The 21992-nt window shown below is 36.3% G+C and overlaps 1 protein-coding gene across 1 annotated transcript in view; it reads right to left on the bottom strand.

Moving 5' to 3' along the window:
• dnah2 (dynein, axonemal, heavy chain 2) overlaps window positions 1-21992 on the bottom strand; it is a 275588-nt gene that overhangs the window by 9429 nt on the left and 244167 nt on the right. Inside the window, exons 76-83 of the mRNA XM_056461233.1 lie at window positions 20284-20432; window positions 19576-19759; window positions 15776-15966; window positions 15476-15667; window positions 12681-12865; window positions 5966-6200; window positions 5719-5870; window positions 5529-5643 (exon numbers count right to left, since the gene is read on the bottom strand). Coding sequence (XP_056317208.1) covers window positions 5529-5643; window positions 5719-5870; window positions 5966-6200; window positions 12681-12865; window positions 15476-15667; window positions 15776-15966; window positions 19576-19759; window positions 20284-20432 — 1403 coding nt within the window. The remainder of the gene's footprint in view (window positions 1-5528; window positions 5644-5718; window positions 5871-5965; window positions 6201-12680; window positions 12866-15475; window positions 15668-15775; window positions 15967-19575; window positions 19760-20283; window positions 20433-21992) is intronic.

Genomic DNA, 21992 nt, shown 5'->3' with positions numbered 1-21992 from the left:
TCCCTAAACCCAACCAATAGTGTTTTCAAAAGCACAGATTGACCTGCCCACCGCCTTTCCTAAACCCAACCGACAGCGTTTTTTAAAAGCAATCCAGAAAAAGAAAAGCCCTCATGGCCGCCTGATTTTTACCACATTTTCAGATCTAACCACATTCTCATCCTGTTATTTACTCGTTTATTTTATTTTTTGCCTTTTGTTTTACCTGCTTTTTGGAACCGTTATTCGCCAGACTCGAACCCCATCGTTGCGGTTAACTGCTCTTTGCATCTCAAGTCCACCGAAGTATGAGGCGAGCCACTGGGCAAAATGGTAACAGTGGGAAAAGCCATCCACACGGAAGTAAGCAGTCAGCAGGTAGCACGAATAGAAATAGAAGTCATCTGTGGCATCAAAACGGGCTAACACTGGCCAAAATCTACTGCACAAGAAGTTCATTATGACTACAAAAAGGCTGTCAAAAACTACAAACATGGCAGACGTGTGAGACCAACATTCCTTCAATATAAAAGTATAGTACCTGCTATAAAAAAAAGACAAAAACACAAATAAACACAGATTTATACTTTTGAATTAATGTGTTTAACTCCTAATTTGTTTTTTTGAAAGGCAAATTACAACTGTGTTAGCTATTAAAATAAGTATAATGTTGTAATAATGAAATGAGAAAATAAAAACTTTGGTTCCAACCCTAATGCTTGTATATAAAGTAAAATAAAGTAAATAAGGTAAAATGCATTACAATAATGCACAATTTTATTACATGCAATATATGTTCTTACACTTATGTCACTTAGAAGCCAGAATTATGTAAAAACATTTTTAAATTAAATTTCAATAAAACTTTACATTGTTAGAAAAAAGTTTTGATATATGAAGACCCAATCCCAATTCCACCCCTTAGCCCTTCCCCTTACCCAATTCACCATTGTGATATTCTTTAAAACGACAGGTGGGCGGTCAAACGCAGATGGATAACCATAGAAGTAAGAAGTTTCCGGAACTACATCATATCATGTATATCGTTCAAGATTTTTAAAGTAATTATTTTTTATTATTTTTATTAATTATTTTAATGCTTATAATGATTTTTTAACCATTCAAGATTTTTTTTAATCAAACGTTGATGCATCACTTGCTTTTGTTCATATCTCAGACAGTTCTATCTATTAAAGTTTATTAAAATATTAATGACAACAGAACATGGGTTGCTCTACAAATTAATTTTTTATTATAGAAAGAATAAACCATTATCACCAATAAAGTAAAAAAAAAAAACAGGATATTAGTATGTTGTAAACAGATAGGTTCAAATATTTTTTTTCAGTTATCAAATAAATAATTTGTTCCTTTATAGTTTTGTAACTATTTAAATATTTAAAATTCAAAATGAGTGGTGAAAAAACATATTTCTGTGATTAAATAATCTTTTACGAAAACTTTCCTTCTTTCCCACTGCTGTTGCAATTTCATGCCAAGAATTATTTGCCATTTATGGACGGATCATAAAGATGTCTGTACATTTGTGCCTGTTTCAGACAAAATTTCTTCATAATAATTCATTATTCAACTCAAATAAAACGCGAAGCAATGCAAACTGTTAGCTGGAGTCTCAAAAAATTTTGTGCGCTCCACCAGCCGAAATCATGAAGCGTGCACCCAAAGCGAACCTAGGCAAACACCGCGATGACGTCACATTCGCCACGTGTACTCAAACGAACTAGCGGACTAGAGATTATAAACCAGGCTTGAGGAGAAGGGCTAGATAGCCCTTGAAACAGAGATTTTTCAGGACCACACTCGAAACCAAGGGATATGAAAATTTCCCAGAATAAACCATCTACAACAGCAGCATGACTGCACACGGAAGCAAGGAGATGCCCAAATTAGTATTTTTTGTCATTATTACGAATTTTTACAACAAACAAGCACATGATTTAACACATTCATAACGCCGTTTGTGTTTTACCTTCATGCTTGAAACACTTTAATTGAATGACCTTTTCACTTAGCAGTGGACTTCTGCAGTTGGGAAACCATTCATCTCAGTTCAACACAAAAATGGTGTGAGCGTTATCTTTTGATAGCCTTTAAGGTCACAACAACAGTGTCAGAGGGACACACGAGGCCTGATGCTTGATGCCTCCACCACAGCAGTTATGAAGAGCGAAAAAAAGCAGAGAAGATGGGTGGAAAAAGAGTAATGATGAGAGAAGAGGAGCAGACAGAGTCGGCGGCAAATGAAAGTCATACATCTCAGCAGAAATACAACGAGTCACTGCCAAAATATAACACTGGACAGAGACAGAAGGACTGTGCGTTCAGTGTTAAAGATAGGCTGATGGATGAAGAGAGAAGGAAAGAGAGAATGAGAAAGACAGTAATGAGGCAGTGCAGACGGCAGAAGGACAGTCCCAGCTGGAGAGCAAGTCTTAATGGATGCTCTCCACTTATTTCACAAAAAAGATGGAGGAAGAGACAGAATAGAGGGATAAATGGATCGGCGTTTGGATCAGTATATAGGCCATACGCTTACTGAAGATCTTCAAGTAAGCATGCTTTTGTTTATTCAGCTTATCTGAGTTCAATTACCCTTAGCAATGAACCCAAAAGCTCCACACACACACATCTATATTAGTATAATAAGGCTGTACTGTATGCCTTAAGGTCTAACACACACAAACACACTGCCCTTGCTGACCTAAACACACACACACACACAAACATGGGCATTAGTAACGGTAGGCCTGGGCCTTCTCGACATGAATCAAGCAGCTCTCGTTTAATAACACACAAGCAGAGTGTTTCAACCCAAGGTGAGTGTGTGTTTAATCCTCTAAATGTTGTTGTGTTCACCTCATCCGTCACTGAGCGATCCTCTCAAGCGTTCATTCACACACTCCTGCTGCTCTCCGCTGAACACACACCTCTGACCTCACAGCCCACTTTCACACACTCACACCGAGCTGTATTACAACTACAACATGACCCGGTGTGTGTGTGATTCATAGAGTTATAAGCACTGTTCCAGAAAGCAGTGGAACGCTTACCTAGATAGTGTTTCAAAGAGAGCTGAGTGAGCACATGTCATAATCTAAGAGAAGTCAAATACACTTCCGCTACAAAGAAATTCAGGTTTGCCATCGCAGGAATAAATAGAATACATTCAAATAAAAAAATGGAAACATTTATTTCTAGAGACATTTAACAATGTAATGATGTTACTGTATTTTTTAATCAAATGCTTAATTCTTCAGTATAAGAGGCTTAAAAACTAATTATGGAATGTGAATTAAACTTTAGATTGGTAATAATAGAACAAGGCTACATTTGAGCAGTCAGTGAAAATCTAATAGACATTTAAGATAAGCCCCAAAGTAGACTAGACATCAAATACACATGAATCCTGACTGCGTATTTGATGACAAGTCTAGTTTAAGGCTATTCTTTGACGTCTATTAGATTTTGACTGACAGCCTAACTTGAGCATTGTTTTAGGCTAGATGTCTATGTTTAGACATCTATTAAACATAAAACTGATTGATGGGATATGTTCATTTGTCAGTAAGAATGGAAAATGCAACATACCTAGATAGATACAATATACAACACAATATATCAAAAATGAGTTATAAACCATACATTCATTAAGTTAGATGTGCTACTTTTGTGATCTCCCATTGTAAAACAAAAATGTTACAGTGTTGTTTATTGTGCTGTATTTTCTCTTATAGGGATGCACAGATCCTGTGCAATGCAGTTTGTATGCGAAGTCCAGAACAATATAGACTAAAACAACAACAACAGACTCATTTTAAATGTGTGCTTGAGTCTACATTTTTGTGAATCTGCAAAAACGTAATTCAACATACAACATTTGATGTTTAGGTAAAACGAACACTACAAGCCAGTATTATGCCAACAACTTTGGTTCTTGTTGAAGGTTATGATATTTACAGGGACATATTATCAACCGATTATTTTCTTAACAGTGTCTATGATTTGTAATCGAATGCGCTTGCCTTAACTTTTCCAGCGTGGTCAGTTTGCTCAGTAGCTGACCCTTTCAAGGTCATTATAGTTGATGAAAACGAACAAAAAAAAAAAAGCAAAATAGAACTGAAACTGTATTGTGTACATACAAAACTAACTGAAACTAACTATAACAAAAACATCCTTCGTTTTCGTCTTTGTAAATGTATTTAATACAATAAAATCTAACTGAATCATTTGAAGCGATTCGCGCCTCCAGTAATGTTAAGCACGTATTCACAAACAACTTTTTACCTGCCTGATAACCCCTTTTACTCGAAATAAACCAATATATACTGAGTTTTTCAGCTATTAGAACAGTACACTGAGATCAGATTTGAGAAGCAGTGAACCGATAATACTGCGCATGCGTGATTCAGTGAGCCAACCACAAACAGTAGCACATGACAGCCTGCTGTGACTGAACTAAACTTGAACAACTGCAGGGTGAGTAAATCGAGGGCTTAAACAAGAGGATCTGGCAAAACGTAAGTTTATTTCATAACAGAAAGTCGTAATGGAATTTAAATAAGTGAATCATGCTTCAGTTGGGTTGCAAAACATAATTGTAGGAAACTTTTCAGATCACGGTGATGTTTTAACTGACTGAAATGATCATTGCTGAATGCATATTTTTGATATGTTGAGTCCAAACATGGGAAGATTGTCACTAACCTCATCTAACCTCAGAAGTAGCCTTGCACACATGTACTTAGGGCTGCTTTCTTGTGGGTTGTTGTATTTGAATTTGAGGATGGGGTAGATGGTAGTGGAAGATGGTAGTGTTCTTGTGTCAAAAAAATGTAGCCCATTGTTTTTTTACTGTTTTTATTATACAATTATTCTGATGATTTAGAATTTTGCGCCTAACAAATATCCTAATTTACAAAAAACAAACAAACAAAACTGATACTGAAACAAAAAAAAACTAAACTAAAACTAAGCAATTTCAAAAAATATAGAAATTAATGAAAACTAGCAAATCTACTTCTATAAACTAATTAAACTAACTGAATTTGAATACAAAAAGTCAAAACAAAATAAAAACTAAAACTAATGAAAAATCCTTGTACAGAGTTGTACTTGCGATGCTGAGCTCTCGAGTCCAGAGAAGTTTCACAAAATAGGCAAAAGCATGAAATGTAAAATCAACGTAAAACTACACAGTCAAAGTTCGCTTTTCTCTGCTTCTAAAAACACTATTGGTTGGGATTAGGGACGGGTTTAGGTAAGTGATTCACTAGGTGATTTGTATGACACTCGTGGACGTGTACAAGAAGAACGTGTATCTGAAATGTACAACGAAACGTACTTCAACTAATGCATTTCAGATTCACAAATGTAGACAGCGCCCTCTAGTGGATTTGTCATCTAAAACATACTACATGTTCAACTACATGTGAAACAAAACATTCTACATTTCACAAAAATATAGGCTGAGACATATTTTGTAAAAACAAAAAAAAAGTTCATCTAGTGCGGCGCTTTTTTCTTACCTTTTCCCACAGAGGAGGCACACGGGCATCATGGATACAGTGAAACGTCTCCTCTAGACTGCTGGACATCACAACCAGACCTTTAATGCCCTTCTCCAGCTCTAAGAGAGACAATCTACACAAACAAATACACCACGGTTAGCGTATTAATATTCACCTCCACATGTGACTCTCTCGCACAAACACAGACCTGATGGTGTGCAGCAGTGTGTTGTATCTCTGGATCTCCTGCAGCAAAACCACATTCAGAGGTGAAAGATCATCCTTTAGCAGCTTCCTAGTGCCTTCATAGTCAATCTCAGCAGGGATCTTTTGCAGAACATCAGCAGAAAGTTCCAGCACCTAAACACACACACACACACATGCAAACATGCATATGCAAGCTTTGTGAAATGCAAAAATAAGAACAGTAAACCTAATATTAGTTTTAAAGGCACCTTGTCTTCTCTGCTGGCTCCAGTGCTAGTGGTGTCTGTGCTGGTGACCTGCGGCTGGAGAGACAGCAGTGTGTGGAACAGTGTTCGAGCCTCCGTGATCTGGCTGGCGATGTCAGCGTTAGGGTGTTGTCCGAATAGTTCTGGGTGCTCTAATGCTGGCAGCTGACTGATGTAGTCCACATATGAGGATTGAGGTCCATCCCGAGGAACATAGTAGGAGACCAAGGAGGAGACCCTGTGTGCACACAAATAAACAGCTTTTCTAAAAACACATCTTTGGGCTTGTGGACACCAAGCTTGAATATTTGATATGAAAAAGATTGCATTTTAATAAGAAACAAAGCATGTATGAATCTCTGTGGTAATGCTTAAACAGAAGGTCCATTAGTAAATGCATTAACTAACGTTAACTAACAGTAAGCAATACATTTCTTATAGTATTTATTTTTCCTTCTTTTAAGTTAATAAACATACTGTTTACACTTTTAAGATTTATTAATACTAATTACTATGTGTTATTAAAATTAATCATATATTTTATGATTAGTATAATAGAGTTATAATTAATTTAGCATAGCAAGTCTAATTAATACATCCTTCATAATAGTTTTATGTTAATTATTTAGTATTCAGTCATAAATTTTCCTTCGCCCTTTATTCATCAGGAGTCACCACAGCGCAATGAACCGGCAACTTATCCAGCTTATGTTTTAAGCAGCAGATACCCTTCCAGCTGCAACCCAGTACTGGGAAACACCCATACATTCTCACATCCACACACATACACTACGGGCAATTTAGTTAATTCAATTCACCTATGACTAGGCCCACATGTAATCTGCGCGCGCATAAATCTGCAGATTTCCACAGATTTTTAGCCCATCATTGAGTCTATTTTTTTACTTGTATAAATTTATATTTATTCCGTTTTTAACTTAATTTTCAGTAATAATATTAACTAATATGAAAGTGTTCACTTGATTTATTTACAATACAGTTTGTAAAGTAATATTTTGTCTTTTAGTAGATATAGAAACGATACTCCCAAAATAATTCTGCATAAATCTACAGATTTTTACAAAATTCTCCACAGAAATAGCAAAAAATGTCTGCAGATTCTGTCTGGCCCTACCTATAGCGAATGTGATTTGACTGTGGGGGAAACCAGAGGACCTAGAGGAAACTCACACAAACACAGGGAGAACATGCAAACTCTATACAGTTATGCCAACTGACCCAGTCAGGACTCAAATCAGTGACCTTCTTGCTGTGAGGCAACAGTGCTTTCCACTGAGTCACCGTGTCGCCTTATTTAGTTTTCTAAAAAGTCAATTAAGGTTACATTTTATGATTATTATTACTCTTATTATTTTATTAGGCTAAGGTAGAATTGTTTAATTGTTTGGATGCTGGCTAATTTACATTTGACTCTGCACAAATAAATAGTTCATGGGCAAGGAAAATGGTTGCAGTTTTTTTAAACCATAACTAAATCTAACAGTTTTTTTTAAATCAAAATAAATCTGAAATTAAGTACATTATAAACAATTACATATAATTTTTAAATTAAGTATGTATATCAAAAAATACAGTTTATAATATTAGAATTTCTCAAGTAACATTTAATGGAGCAAGGACATTTTTACAGTACTTCTGATAACAGAGAGTGTGTTTTTCTGGAAATTGAAAATGTGTCAGTCCAGTTTTCAGAGTTGAAGCTCAGCTTAGTTCAGTTCAGTGGTTTAATTTTCACTGTTGAAAGTCCAAACACTGAAGAGCAAATCCATTAATGTGCAGCTCCATAAGTCCCAATTATTAGCCCCCTTAAGCAATATTTTTTTGATTGTCTACTACAGAACAAACCACTTGTAGATTTGTTGACTTGACAATGACGTGCCTAGTTAACCTAATTAACCTAGTTAAGCCTTTAAATTGCTGAAAAATATCTAGTAAAGTAAAATCTAAACTAGTAAGATATTACATTTAGAAATGTGTTGAAAAAAATCTTCTTTCCGCTAAACAGAAATTGGGAAAAAAATATTTGAAATTGGAGGGAAATTAGTCTAATAATTCAGTTTCAATTTCAGCTATTAATTTCAGTTACAAATTATTCAATTTGCGTTATTAACTAAATAAGTTTAAATTGAAGTACAGATTTTACAGAAATTAAAAAATATAATAGTCAAGTTAAAATATTAACAATTACTCTAACAGTGTACAAAGAATACAAAATATTGCAGATTTGTTCATGTTATACCTGTCTCCTTATTTATATATATGTTATATAAAAATGTACATCAAAATGAACAATTTGAAGAAAAAAGAAAAGTACAAATATGCACATTAATAAATACTCTGTGTTGATGCATTGGATCTAATGTGAATAGTGTATGTCAACTGCTCATAACAATCTACATAATATGCTAAAACTTCTACTGGCTCACTAAAATGAAAGAATTTCTAATTTCATAAATATCCCCAAAATATCATATTCTTTAATTATCATCTAGAGCAGTGTTTCCCAACCCTGTTCCTGAAGGCACACCAACAGTCCACATTTTCAACCTCTCCCTAATCACACACACCTGAATCAGCTCAGCAGAACATTAGAAAAGACTCCAAAACCTGACACGAATGGGTCAGATAAGGGAGACATACAAAATATGTACTGTTGGTGTGCCTCCAGGAACAGGGTTGGGAAACACTGATCTAGAGTTCACTGAAAGTACCTACACTGTTTAGCACTAAACTTTACAGATCCTGTAATTACCTGCAATTTCTGTTTCACCCACCAAGTCAAGGAATCTAAGCCATTTCCTTTCTACGACTGCCTAAAACTTCAGAGCTGCCTCTGCTGTGCACTCAAGTCACCATGGAGGCGCTGATTGAAGGTAATTATAGGATGTGGTTGCTATAGCAACAGATGCTCCATGTGTGTATGCCGTGTTGCTTGGTCCTGAAAGACCAGCAGACAGAGGAAGTGGAGCATACTGAACTCCACACAGTGTGAAATTCAGCGCTCGGCCCCATGGGGGAGCTGTTGCTCTGTGCTAGATCAGCACTGTGGCTGAAGACTGAAGAAGAGGACACACTGAATCCTCACAGCAGGGCAGAGAGGGGTGTCAGGGATCAAAGGGTGAGTGTGTGTGATGGCTTGACATATATTCAATGCAAAGTTTGTGTGTGAGCGAGTAATGAGAAGAACTGTCCGTGAGTGTGAGTGTGATTTTCCTCTGCTTTTGCAACCAGGCAGAAAGTTTCACCATATGGGGACGCTCTGTCTCTTCATAATGTTCAACGACTGGGACTTAGAGTGACGGTCACACAAATATTAAAGTTACTGTACGGGTTTATGATTGGAAAATATATAAAGGATTCTGCAATCTTTAAAGTAAAAGTGCCTGGGTGAACCAAAATGGGTTAGTGATGCTATAAAACAGAGATGCCCAAACTTTTTTGGGCCAAAATTAACCTTGATTGAGGGCTGTGGCCAAATATATACCATATGTATAATATATCCTTGCTGACATAATATATATTTATTCCAAACCATATTAAATTACAGTTTTTCTCAGTGGCTTTGGTGCATTTCTCACAACAGTTCGTGCATTTCTCAAAACAATTAGTACAAACTGCAAAATCTATAACCTGCAAAAGCGTGTTGCTTGCTCAAAATGGAAAGCTCCTTGTTCAAATTCAAGTATTCATGTCAATGAAAGTGTCAGTGTTATCAAGATAAAAAGTCCTGACACCATTGTTTATGAACAAGACAGTCAAATGGCTTTGTCATGTTTTCATTATGACAGTTTACTCTACATTTTTTTCTGTACAATGCTAAAAAGTCAGATTTTGGTGACACTTCCTGAAAATACTCAATACAGCACTAGATACTATTTGCACAGCCATTTGAAAACTACAGTAAAGTTAGACATCACTGCATTTAGTGAGGTACCTGAGTACAAGACACTTAATATGTATTTCACAGTTTTATTGCATATGCTCTTTGCAATTTTTATTTATTCACAGCATTGTGCAAAAGAATAAATACACACCCTTATTTACAACCAACATTAATTCCCTTTGGGTAGAGCTGTGCACAGCTGTAAACAATATTGCAGTACATATTGGAACTGAACCAACAACATTCATAGATCTGTAAATCATTTATGAAATTGTTCAATTTGGAAGATATTTTCAGGATTTTTATAATCAAATTTGCTTGACAGATTTTGACAACTAGTTCAACATTTTTGTATGTAATGACTCAAGTAATGAAATGAGGACTATTAGTTTTATGGAATGACTATTCAGCATTCACAAGTTCATTTTGACCAATGCAATGTCCAAAAGCATTTGCAATTTATTGGAAGGAATGAGAAACTGCTTCTATGATGTGCACAAATGACTAATTGTTTTGAGAAATGCTTTAACTGTTGTGCAAATGTAAATAGTGTTGTGAGAAATGCACCAAAGCGGCTGAGAAAAACTGTAAATTTACCATGAGTAATTTTCTAATTTGTAGAAAACGTAGAAGACTAGAAAACATAAACAATCCCATTTATAACACATTGGAGTTCAATGCTGAATACACTAGTTGAGCCTTTGCCTTGAATTGCCGCCCATGACTTGTGCATTGTCCTCTATCTGTCAAGTGACAGTATTTACATTTTAAAAGTCTGATTTATTGCAACTTTTAAATTCTGTTGGATTTTTTTGTAGCTCAGCAATAAAACAAAGAACCAAAATGTTATGTTAAATTTGAAATCACAACCTCTGTTAAAGCTATTCGCCCCAACCACCTTCCCATCATTCTCCCTATCTTTTCAGATGGGATGGTGGGCCAAATCAAAGGTTACCGCGCGCCAACTTTGGCCCGTGGGCCCTACTTGGGCATTTCTGCTAACCTTTTTTAGTTAAAGAACATTTTAGTGAAAAGTTCTCCAAAGAAATTCATAAATTAAAGGACATTTTTCCTTTTATCTTTTTTTTTCTCATTTTGTTTTTATTACAGTTTCCAAATTTTCATACAGATGTATGGCATATAGGGTTTTCCACAATTGGTACACAAAACAACCAAACATTGGAATCCAGAAATTGTAGAAATAAAAGAAACTATAAAATACGAAAGAATTTCATAAATAAATAAATACGGAAGTTACATTAATGATTCAAGGACATTATAAGAACAATCAAAACAATACGCTTATAACTGTTTTGTATATCGTTAAAAAGAAAACAGATTAAACTGATTTGTAGCTTTTCAATTACAATTCAATTGTGCACTTTTTTTATCCATATTGTGGCAGTCAATCTACCCTTTTTAATCCCCAACCACCCCACCCCCAAACTATATACATAGGAAACTGTGAGGATGGTACTTTTAGGATCTTAAATGTTAATTTTTATTTATATGTTTAGATTTTAATTGGGTTTTGTTCTTCTCACTATCTTTCTTTATGTTTTCTATCATTACAAAAAAAATATGCACAAAGTAAAATCTGTCTGACTATTAATCCTATATTAAATCTGGTCCCATTTTCTCCATGTCTCATTAAACTCCTCAGTCTGTAAATGTCGATTCATTGCTATCCTCTCCATCTTTCAGATTTCATAAATTATGTCAAACCAGTCACTCATTTGAGGTATTTCGAGCTATAACCATTTTTTTTTGGTTATGGCTTTTTTACAGGCTATTAGCAAAACTTCCAGCAGTTTTTTGTCAGATTTTTCTTCTAAACTAGGATTCTTTAGGCCTAAGCGTTGAGAAAGATGGGGATATGGAGTATATTCTATAAACATTTATGAATTTCTTGCCAAAATTCCAGAATTTTTAAACATTTCTAGAATATAGGTGTATGATTTGCTTCATTTGAGCCACAAAATCTCCAGCAGACTGCAATTTTGTTTAAGTATGTCATCTACTCAGGCGGGGGTTGAAAAAACAAATATGGTTCCAACTAAATTCCCTCCATAAAGGACATTTTTCAATGCTAAAGAATGTTTTGTGGGATGAAAGGGTTCTAGATGTTAATGGTTCTTCATGGAACTACTGATACCAACAACGTTTCTTTAAGTGTCTGAGTGGGTTTGTATGGCTACATTCTGGGACAAATGTGTTATAAGTAGAGAGAAAAAACGATGTTTGACAATCCCAACTGAACGATGAGGACAAGGCGGGACATGTAGTAGCACCTCCCCCCTTTAAAAAAGCCTATAGCGTTTTGTTTTTATCACAGGTCTGCCTGTCATGGTGGTTTTGTCACTGTTTTGGTACACACTAGCTCATAGATGTCCTTAAGACTAACATTTAAAAAAACTTTTAATTTCACAAGATAGTTCACCCCAAAAATTAAAATTACTTCATCATTAATTCTCCCTCGTGCGGTTTTATGAGTTTGTTTATTGAGTTTCTTTTTCTTTATAAAAAAAATATATATTTAAAAAATAGATATTTTGAAGAATGCTGGTTGCTGGCACCCATCGACTTCCAAAAGTTCCAAAAAAATACTGTGGAGATCAATGGGTGCCAGTAATCAGCATTGTTTAAAATATCTTCTTTTGTGTTCAACAAAACTCAAATAGGTTTTGAACAATTAAAGAGTGAATAAATGATGGCATAATTTTCCTTTTTGAGTGAACTATTCCTTTAGCGATGAATTTAGATTGTAGTATTTATAAAGCAATAGCTGATTAAAGTGTATGTGCATGAACTCACTTGAAGAAAGGCGTATCGATAACGGCAGGACAGAAGTATTGGTTGATGTAAGTGGTGAGCAGACGCCGGTCCCAGTCGTCAGTCACATGTCCTCCATAGTTGATGCCAGCGATGAGGAACTTGAGAGCGTCCCAGGGAATTTCCTCATACTCATCCAGATAAAGACTCAGAAGATTCTCACTCACCTGGAAGACAGGGAGGGATGAGAAATTCCTGTAAACAATGTGCCTTTGCATAATGGTAAGGTTGCAAGAGACACATGAGTGAAGTCAATGGAGATTCATTTTATTTATTGGCGTACGTTTTTGTTTATAATAATTTCATAGCCATAGGCAGTGTCTTTTAAATATGCAGCTTATCTTCAGCTATTTTAGGTTTATTTTGTGACCAGGTTGCAGAGGTGAATTTGCAGTATCATTGAGGGCGTTAGAGCAGATGATGTATGCTTTCATCTATAATGACTTTGACAAGCTGCCAATGTCCTGTTCATTTTGCTGCCCAAAATATTGGTAGTGGACCAAATAAGGCTGAGAATCCCTGCCTTTACAGCTGTCCCAGACATGTGGTCAGATAAAAGGAAACTTTTTCTCCCCAAATTAATATGACTATGCAATACTCATTTTCTCCCTAATAATGAATATAATAATAAAAATACAGTTATTATTAACTATAGTGAAATGATGGTTAAACGGCAGCTACATATGGTGGCAGGGCATGAGCTGCAGGTACAAACGCTCCGTTTTAAACAAATAACTGATCTATTTGATCTTTTACTTAAATTTAGTCAGGGCAGAAATGTTGGCAATGTGATACAGAAAAGTATTACTATGATGCATTGTATGTATTTTTAAATATTGTTAAATTTGTTACAACTTCCTGCCCTGGAACTATACAAGAATAAATAAATAAACAAACAAATAAATAAAATAAATGTTTATTTCAATTATACAAATGAACAATTAAATATATTATATATTGCATGTAAATGTATTATAAATGTATTATATATTAAATTGTATTATTTTCATTTTTAATACTACTACCACTACTAATAAAATTTCTATAAATGTTATTTTTATTTAAATTATACCAATTAAAAATTAAATGTATTAGGATTATAATAACAGTACTATTCATTCATTTATCATTTTCTTTTTGTTTTAGTCCCTTTATTAATCTGGGGTCGCCACAGCAGAATGAACCGCCAACTTATCCAGCATATGTTGTACGCAGCGAATGCCCTTTCAGCTTCAACCCATCACTAGGAAACACCCATACACACTCATTCACACACATACACTATGGGCAATTTAGTTTATTCAATTCACCTACACAGCATGTCTTTGAACTTGTGGGGGAAACCGGAGCATCCGGAGGAAACCCACACGAGCATGGGGAGAACATGCAAACTCCACACAGAAATGCCAACTGACCCAGCCGGGGCTCGAACCAGTGACCTTCTTGCTGTGAGGCAATCGTGCTACCCATTGTGCCACTGTGACGCGCCCCAATTTAATATGACTATGCAATACTCCTTCTCTCTCTACTAACAACAACAATAATAAAAATAAAAATAAAAAATATTTTTTATTTAAATTATACAAATTAACAATTAAATGTATTAGGATTATAATAGCAGTGGTATTATTGTGTAAAATATATTATTACTATTAAATTATTATTGTCACTTTTATAATAATAATAATAATGGTGGTAGTGACGTTTATTAAAACAATTTTCACTTAGTTTATTTTAAATTCTACCAAATAAACACAGATACAATTAATGGCCACTTTATTAGGTACACCTGTCCAACGGCTAGTTAATGCAAATTTCTAATTAGTCAATCACATAGCAGCAACTCAATCCATTTAGGCATGTAGACATGGTCAAGACGATCTGCTACAGTTCAAACAGAGCACCAGAATGGGGAAGAAAGGTAATTTAAGTGACTTTGAACGTGGCATTGGAGGTATGAAGAAGAGCATCTCTGAATGCACAACAAGTTCAATCTTCAGGCTGGTGGTGGTTAAATGGTGTTGGATATTTTCTTGGCACACTTTGGGCCCATTAATACCAATTGAGCATTGTGTCAACGCCACAGCCTACCTGAGTAATGTTGCTGACCATGTCCATCCCTTTATGACTACAGTGTACCGCTCTTCTGATGGCTACTTCCAGCAGGATAACACACCATATCATAAAGCGTGAATCATCTCATCTTCACTCGTTTCTGGACATGACAATGAGTTCACTGTAATCAAATGGCCTCCACAGTCAACTGATCTCAACTGATCCCAATAGAGCACCTTTAGGATGTGGTGTACAAGAGATTCGCATCATGGATGTGCAGCCGACAAATCTGCAGCAACTGCATGAAGCTATCATAAACCAATATCTCTGAGGAATATATCCAGTACCTTGTTTAATCTATTCCATGAAGAATTAAGGCAGTTTTGAAGGCAAAAGGAAGCCCAACCCAGTACTAATAAGGTGTACCTAATAAAGTGGACGGTGAGTGTATGTATTATAACTTAAAAAATTATAACTTTTCTGTTGTAGTGTAAAAGAAAAGTATTGAACAACAACTAAAATTATTATAAAATACTTTTTAAACCTGTTATTATTACTGTATTTTCAGTTAAAGATACTTTAAAGGTCGTTTTTTTTGGGAGGACAATCTTATGGTATCCATTCATTAAACTAATCTATGATTACACAGCTGATGCACTCAGTACAAAAAAAAGAATCCATATAATAACAGAAAAATCATATCTCCGTCTCTGTTTTTCTACCTCAAAGTCAGAGTCGTTGAAACTGTATATGATGTTCCAGCCGAGCTGCAGGAACTTCCTTCTCTCCAGTATGATGCTGTGAAAGAAGCAGAGACTGAAGAGCAGCTTTCGATACAGCAGCGGCCGAGAGCAGCGCAGGAACTGAGTCTCAGACACCCGCTGATAGAGACGCTTCATATTCCACTTCACCCCCTACAGAGACGCAAGAACACACACACACAAAGAGCACTTTAATTACAGCACACAACATTTCAAACATCCGGCTACAGTGTGTGAAGTGGGCATATACAGTATGTATACCCTGGGAGGCTCAGTAGTGATTTTGATGCCTGTCTGCAGGATGGCGATGGGGAATTCTGGGTGAGGGGAGGAGCTCAACCACAGCCGGAAATCTGGATGACATTCCTGGACTTGTAACTCATCGACTAACTTATCCAGCTCACACATCCAGGACAGAGACAGGTGACAATTAGCCAGAAACACCCAATGACCTGCCAGAGAGAAATTAGGAGATTTAATGAATCAAAGTAGAATTCGAAAGAAAATGTTAGTGGTCATTAAAATTTTCTCTTTTAAAATAAATGAAAAAAATATATTAATTGTTCAAATGTTTGACACTTTAATCAATTTAAAGCTGAATAAAAGTATTTTTAAAGGTTTTTCAAAAACAAAAGTACTGATTCCAAGCATTCATGAGGAATTGTATGAGTAAGAGTTGATGATAAGCCGAAATATTAGAAAATCATGCACACTCGAGGTGGCTTTGCTACAGCTCAGGTGTGCATTTTTTACTTACAAAGCTTATACTATTATTACCACACCTAAAGTCATTGTTAGCATGTTGTATTTCAAGATATTTTTAAAGTTTTTGCCCTTAAACCACTTCTGAGTACAGGATATTTTTATGTAGATACATTACATCAAGAGTGTCAGACAGAAGTTCCTCTACTAATAGCGAAAACTATTTATGTTTTTGAAAATTGCAGCTTGAGCCACAGACAGCTAATGCAGTTTATGATGTATCTTTGTGTCTATTGCTGTATCCAAATTCATCCCCTATACCCTCATTTACTATTCCCTACTTTAGTCTACTAATGTAGTCCATGTAAAGGAGTGAATGATAAGAAGTGAGTGAGAAGAGAGTGCACTAGAAGGGATGCTGTTAAATTTGTGCTATACTGGTTAAAAAAAATCCCTCAGACAGATTAGATTATCAATTTTTTGTCAGACACTGTGATAGTAATTTAATACTTAGTAAGCTGTCTTTTACTAATGAAACAAAGCATTTTGATTTCTGCCATGTATTTAAACGTTAATTTAACAATTAAATCATAATTCGTTTAGAAATGTATACCGATAAGATCCTGGTGTGGATGTCATCTTGTGGTCAGACGTAGAAATTCATTTGGCACACAAACTCTCCAATAGTATCTGGATGCAGCCTTTATGATGCAGGCGGAGATTGCATCTCTCAGCAATGCAATGTCAGACACAATGCACTCAATGGAGTGAGTGACGTCACTGTGACAGGTAGGGTTAGGGGTGAGGTTAGGGGAGCACATTAAAAAGCATTGGATGCAGCTCAGATTGCACTGCACCAGGTCTGCATCCAGACCCCTCTCAAACTCTCTGGGCGCTATCATGCACCCGGCGCAATAAGGTGCAAGACGTGGTTGGAGAGATTTTTTGCTATTTTCAGACCAGCGCAACCCTAATTTTCACGTTTTGTGCCATGCTGTTTAAATAGCAAATCCATTTGGACTCATGGGTGTTCCGGTCTATAAAGGAGGTGTGTTAAGGCGCATTGTTGGCACGTTGCTATTTTGAGAAATTAAAATAGACCTCGACCAAAGTCTAAAGTCCAGCGCAGAGCACGTTAGTTATGCGTCTATGTGGGTTCAAAAGCTTAGTACACGGGAAGTACAGCAATATGCAAATATCTTTACATATAGAAAAATAAAAGATTAAAATGGTACAAAAATTATTATTTTCTACATAAATATGAAAACCACTACCTCCATGTTTACTTCATCTCGGGGGGCTTTTTTTTATTTATTCATGACAATTTGCATTTGTATAATATTGTTATTTTTATTATTATGAGTATTATTTATAATATGCATATTTATATTTGTTTCAACTAAAACAAGTTTAGATTGTCCACCTGTCGGATTTTGGAGGCATGTGCGACACTATATGGGGTAATAGGTTGTGTGTTTGTATATAACTCACACTTCGTTATTACTAGTGCTGGGCCGTTATCAGCGTTAATGGCTGCATTAACGCGAGACTCTTATCGCGCGATAAAAAAAAATTTCACCGTTAATCTATTCTCAAAGTTGGGTTGGGAGCTGGGTCTATTCTTCACAAGCTATGATGACTTTGACCTTGATATTTTAGACCGGATGTATACTTGACCGGTGAGCCGTCTGACTAAAAAGTGCCCTTCTGAATCAAATCAGCAGGATGCCTGACTTTAACTGCAGTTCGGCAGTTTCACTTTAACTCATGAATACTTCATTCATGCTGTCGTGACAAACTGGGGTATTAAACGGAAATAATGAGCAAGGACTGGTAAGAGTGTCATAGAATGTAATAACGCTCGCCAAACGTAAAGAAAAAAAACCTACGCATTTCGCCACCTGTGTCTTGGTTCTTGTCGGAAAATATGGCGAAAGGTTCTACATGACGGTATTAGTTTGATTGCAGTGTTTACTTAAGTTATGCCACTAATATATGCATACTCCACATGTCTTAATTCCATTTCTGTTTAGTTCAGTTATGACTTTAGTCGTATTAAGGTAGTCAAAAATCGCTGTTTACATGGTCGACTCTTAATCAGAGTATTGTTTTAATCATATTAAATTCGTATTAAAGTATTGTTGCCCATGTAAACATGCAGTGTTTGACACACCGTCAGGGCTCTGTGAACTTGGCATTGAGAAGCAGCATTATCTTTATGTACGTACATCAAAAGCAGGTATGAAATCGCTGTTTGGAGCTTATGTAGGCCTACAGTTCAACATTCATGTTTAACTGAATAAACAGTTAGTAAACACACGTACATCTTATTGAATATCATTTATTTTTGCAAAATTCAAATGAGCCATTTTAATCTAGATTAATCTAGATTAAAAAAAATAATCTATGCCCACCTATAGTTATTACTGTTTATTTATTTGTTTGCTGGAAATTAGAACTGAATTTAGAAATAGTTTCGAAACAAATCTTTGCGCTTAACAAACTAAATTAAATATGTAGGCTGATGGATGTCTTCAGTGGAGTGCAGAACATATGCTGGATAAGTTGGCAGTTCATCGCTGTGGCGACCCCAGATTAATAAAGGGACTAAGCCGAAAAGAAAATGAATGAATGAAATAATTTGGCTTAGTGATATGGAACTCTAATGAGGTTAAATAACTGCCTGCAACTACTTTTGCTAGGCATTTAAATAAGGATAATTGCACCTCTTAAAATAATACAATCAGAATCACACTCATTGCGCCTGGAAGAGCATTCGTTGCATAAAACATATGCCAGAGTAGTTGGTGGTTCATTCTGCTGTGGTAACCCCTGATAAATGAGGGACTAAGCTGAAGAAAAAATAATGAATGAATAGAAGATTAAAAGAAGAATAGCTGTGACCGAAACTGCAAACTTCTCATGTAGGTACTACATTTAAACTTTTGGACAACAGTTAAAAAAGTACATTATATATATAGTAATATAAATGGGACAATGAATGCAATTCAGACGTACTACATCAGTTCCTATTCATAGTCCCATTCGCGTGGCCTCATGAGACAGTGTACAGTTCAGAATCTCACCAAAATTAGTAAGTCATCTGAGGACTTCTCATGTATTGTTTTTCAAATACTATAAATTATGACATACCACTTGGCTCACATACTGTTTTTTACATAGTATATTTGAGGAAAGTATGTGATTTTATATATGTTCTGATTACATATAACAAAATGTCAATGTACTCATCTAACGGCGTAATTCTGCATATGAATCATAAGAGATAGCAAAGGAAGCTGCAAACGGAAAGATAATAAAGTGGAAAAAAACAGAGGCAGAGAGAAAGATCATGTCACCGTTTGCGACTCCCTCTTTGATCAGCCGGGTGGCGATAGGTGCCTGGCCTTGACCCAGCGAGAGGGCAAAGAAGCGCTGACCCATGCCTGACGTCTCTGCCAGCTGAAGCAGGGCTGCCGTTGGGTCCACACCAGGAGACAGCACAAAGATCAGAGGAGTCCTCGTGGTGCTGTCTGCTACAACCTGACACACAAACACACACACATACACAGAAGGTAAATGGGTTTTGGTATGACTGCAGATAGGTTTGACTGTTTCTATTTCCTAAGCAAATGCAAAAGTCAAAATGGATACAAAAAAAATGAAAGAAAATGAAAAAAAAAGGGGGGGGGATCAATTGCATTTAGGAAACCCTGAAGCATATCTGATTTATTTCATCCAGTCTCTGTTTCTCTCTGTCTGGAGGGAGATGTAGAGAAGTTGTGTTGCTGTGCTTGAGATCCAGAGAGCAAAGAGTTCAAAAAGAGCAGCCCCACATTCAATTTTTCAAAAGCTGAAAATGCCAGCTTCATATAGAACAGTGTCATGCGCAACCTTGAATGCGTTTCACCTTAATTTAATGCTAAACTTTGCTGTTCTCACATCTCACCCAAGAGCCTCAATGATGTACAGAACCAAAAAGTTAATTTCTTTGTTCACTGGCTCATTTCAATAGTAAGCTGTAAGGCCAGCAGTTCTCCTTGTGTGTTTGTGCGAGTGTCACTCACAGCCTTCATATCAAGGATGGGTGGCTCTACGAACTGAGAGCCCAGGTTGTTGATGACGAAAGCAGTGACGCAGAGAGAGACGCGATCCTGTCGGAGAGATCTTACAATCAGCATCCTCTGCAGCTCATTGCAGCTGTTCTCCCATTCTCCTGCACACAAAGAGAGAGAAAGAGATGAAAAATAAAGCAACGAGGCCGATCGTGGCATTCAGAGTCAGGAGGAGAGAGAGAGAGAGGCAAGAGAAATGAAGAGGGAAATTAAGAAACAAGCTGATAATGTGTTCCAGTTCACTAACTTTAAAAGGGGATTTTCATTGGCTTCTTTTGTTTTCATATTGCCCTAATCATATTTTCTATCCCTTTACTAGGAGCTGCAAACCAAAAACAATTTTTTTCAAAGTACTGGAACTGAATTATGTTTGCTTCTCATTAATGGCTCTCGATCATGCTTTCGACTGCTGATATGGGCATCATTAAAAACAATATAACTTGTGATTTACAAATGAACAGCTTTAATGATTCTGTGACAGGACTGTGCTATGAATTGAAATCGTATCAAAATCAGATTGAACATGCACGATTACTATATCGCCTTACAGCACGATTTTCCTGCAGTATGCTATTTGAACCAATCATAACGCAGCGCACCTAAACAGATCAAGAGAACAGGAGACTGAATAGCCTGTGTATGTAGGGATGATGAGTTCAGCACAGTAGGACTTGGTGCCAAAAAGGTCTACATTTGTGGTGTGGAATTACTTTGGATACTGGAAGGCTGATGTATTGCAGAATCAGGTAATTTATAAGACCTGTCAGTCACATATCGCATCTAAAAGTGTGGAAAGCACAAGGCGCACCGCTTCCTTCAGCATTCAACATGCTTTGCGTTCTCACTCCTTTGTCACTGCTCGACGACCATAAACCGTTTTCTCAGAGGATGACAAACTAACAAAACATTGCTGCAATTCTGATACAAGTTTTCTTTAGGGAGAAAATTCAAAAGGACTGCAGTGTTTGGGTGTTCTGTGTTTGTCTGAGGTAATTGACCCTGCGCTAAGTCTCGCCCTCCTTAGTTACTGTTGTTACGCCTGTCAAGCTTTCGTGCCTGGCACGTCTATTACAAAATGTATGCGCCGGTGTCAGACATTGCCAGGGATATAATTAGTCATTTTTGGCGAACAGGTGAGATATCTGAGAAATCCAGACAAAAAGGGGTATATTACAGGGGTATATTCATAATACGCAACCAATTAGAAAATAATTAAATCAAAATTGAAGCTAGGTTAGCCTAGCCGCCTCATAAGGTGACCATTCAACAGCAGTGCGCATAACATCGAGCGAAAAAAAAAAGAAAAAGACAGCTGGGAAGCATAATTGCCACGCTTGCATTTCTCCCCTTGGGTTTTAGGTTTTGCAAAGAGAAAGAAATTCCACCACCCCATCCAAACTTTTAGGATAGCGGGTATCAGATTTACACAATCCATATGCAAAACGCTTTGTTTTGTTTCTCTAACTCGAAAGCTTGACAGACCTCCTGCGCATAGCTACGGTTGCTAAGCCACGATTGTTGTGTGCCGGTTTTAGGGTGGCTTAGTAAGGGTCAATTAGTCTACCGAAATGTGTATATGAAGAGATCAGATGCAAAAACCTGTAAATGCCATCTGAAATGTTCTCCTAAAATGAGCATTTTTCTCAGCCTAATATGTTTAT

This window comes from Danio aesculapii, chromosome 7 (genome assembly GCF_903798145.1).
Source record: "Danio aesculapii chromosome 7, fDanAes4.1, whole genome shotgun sequence".
In the NCBI taxonomy this organism is placed as follows: domain Eukaryota; kingdom Metazoa; phylum Chordata; class Actinopteri; order Cypriniformes; family Danionidae; genus Danio; species Danio aesculapii.
This window is presented reverse-complemented; position numbering and strand designations above follow the sequence as displayed.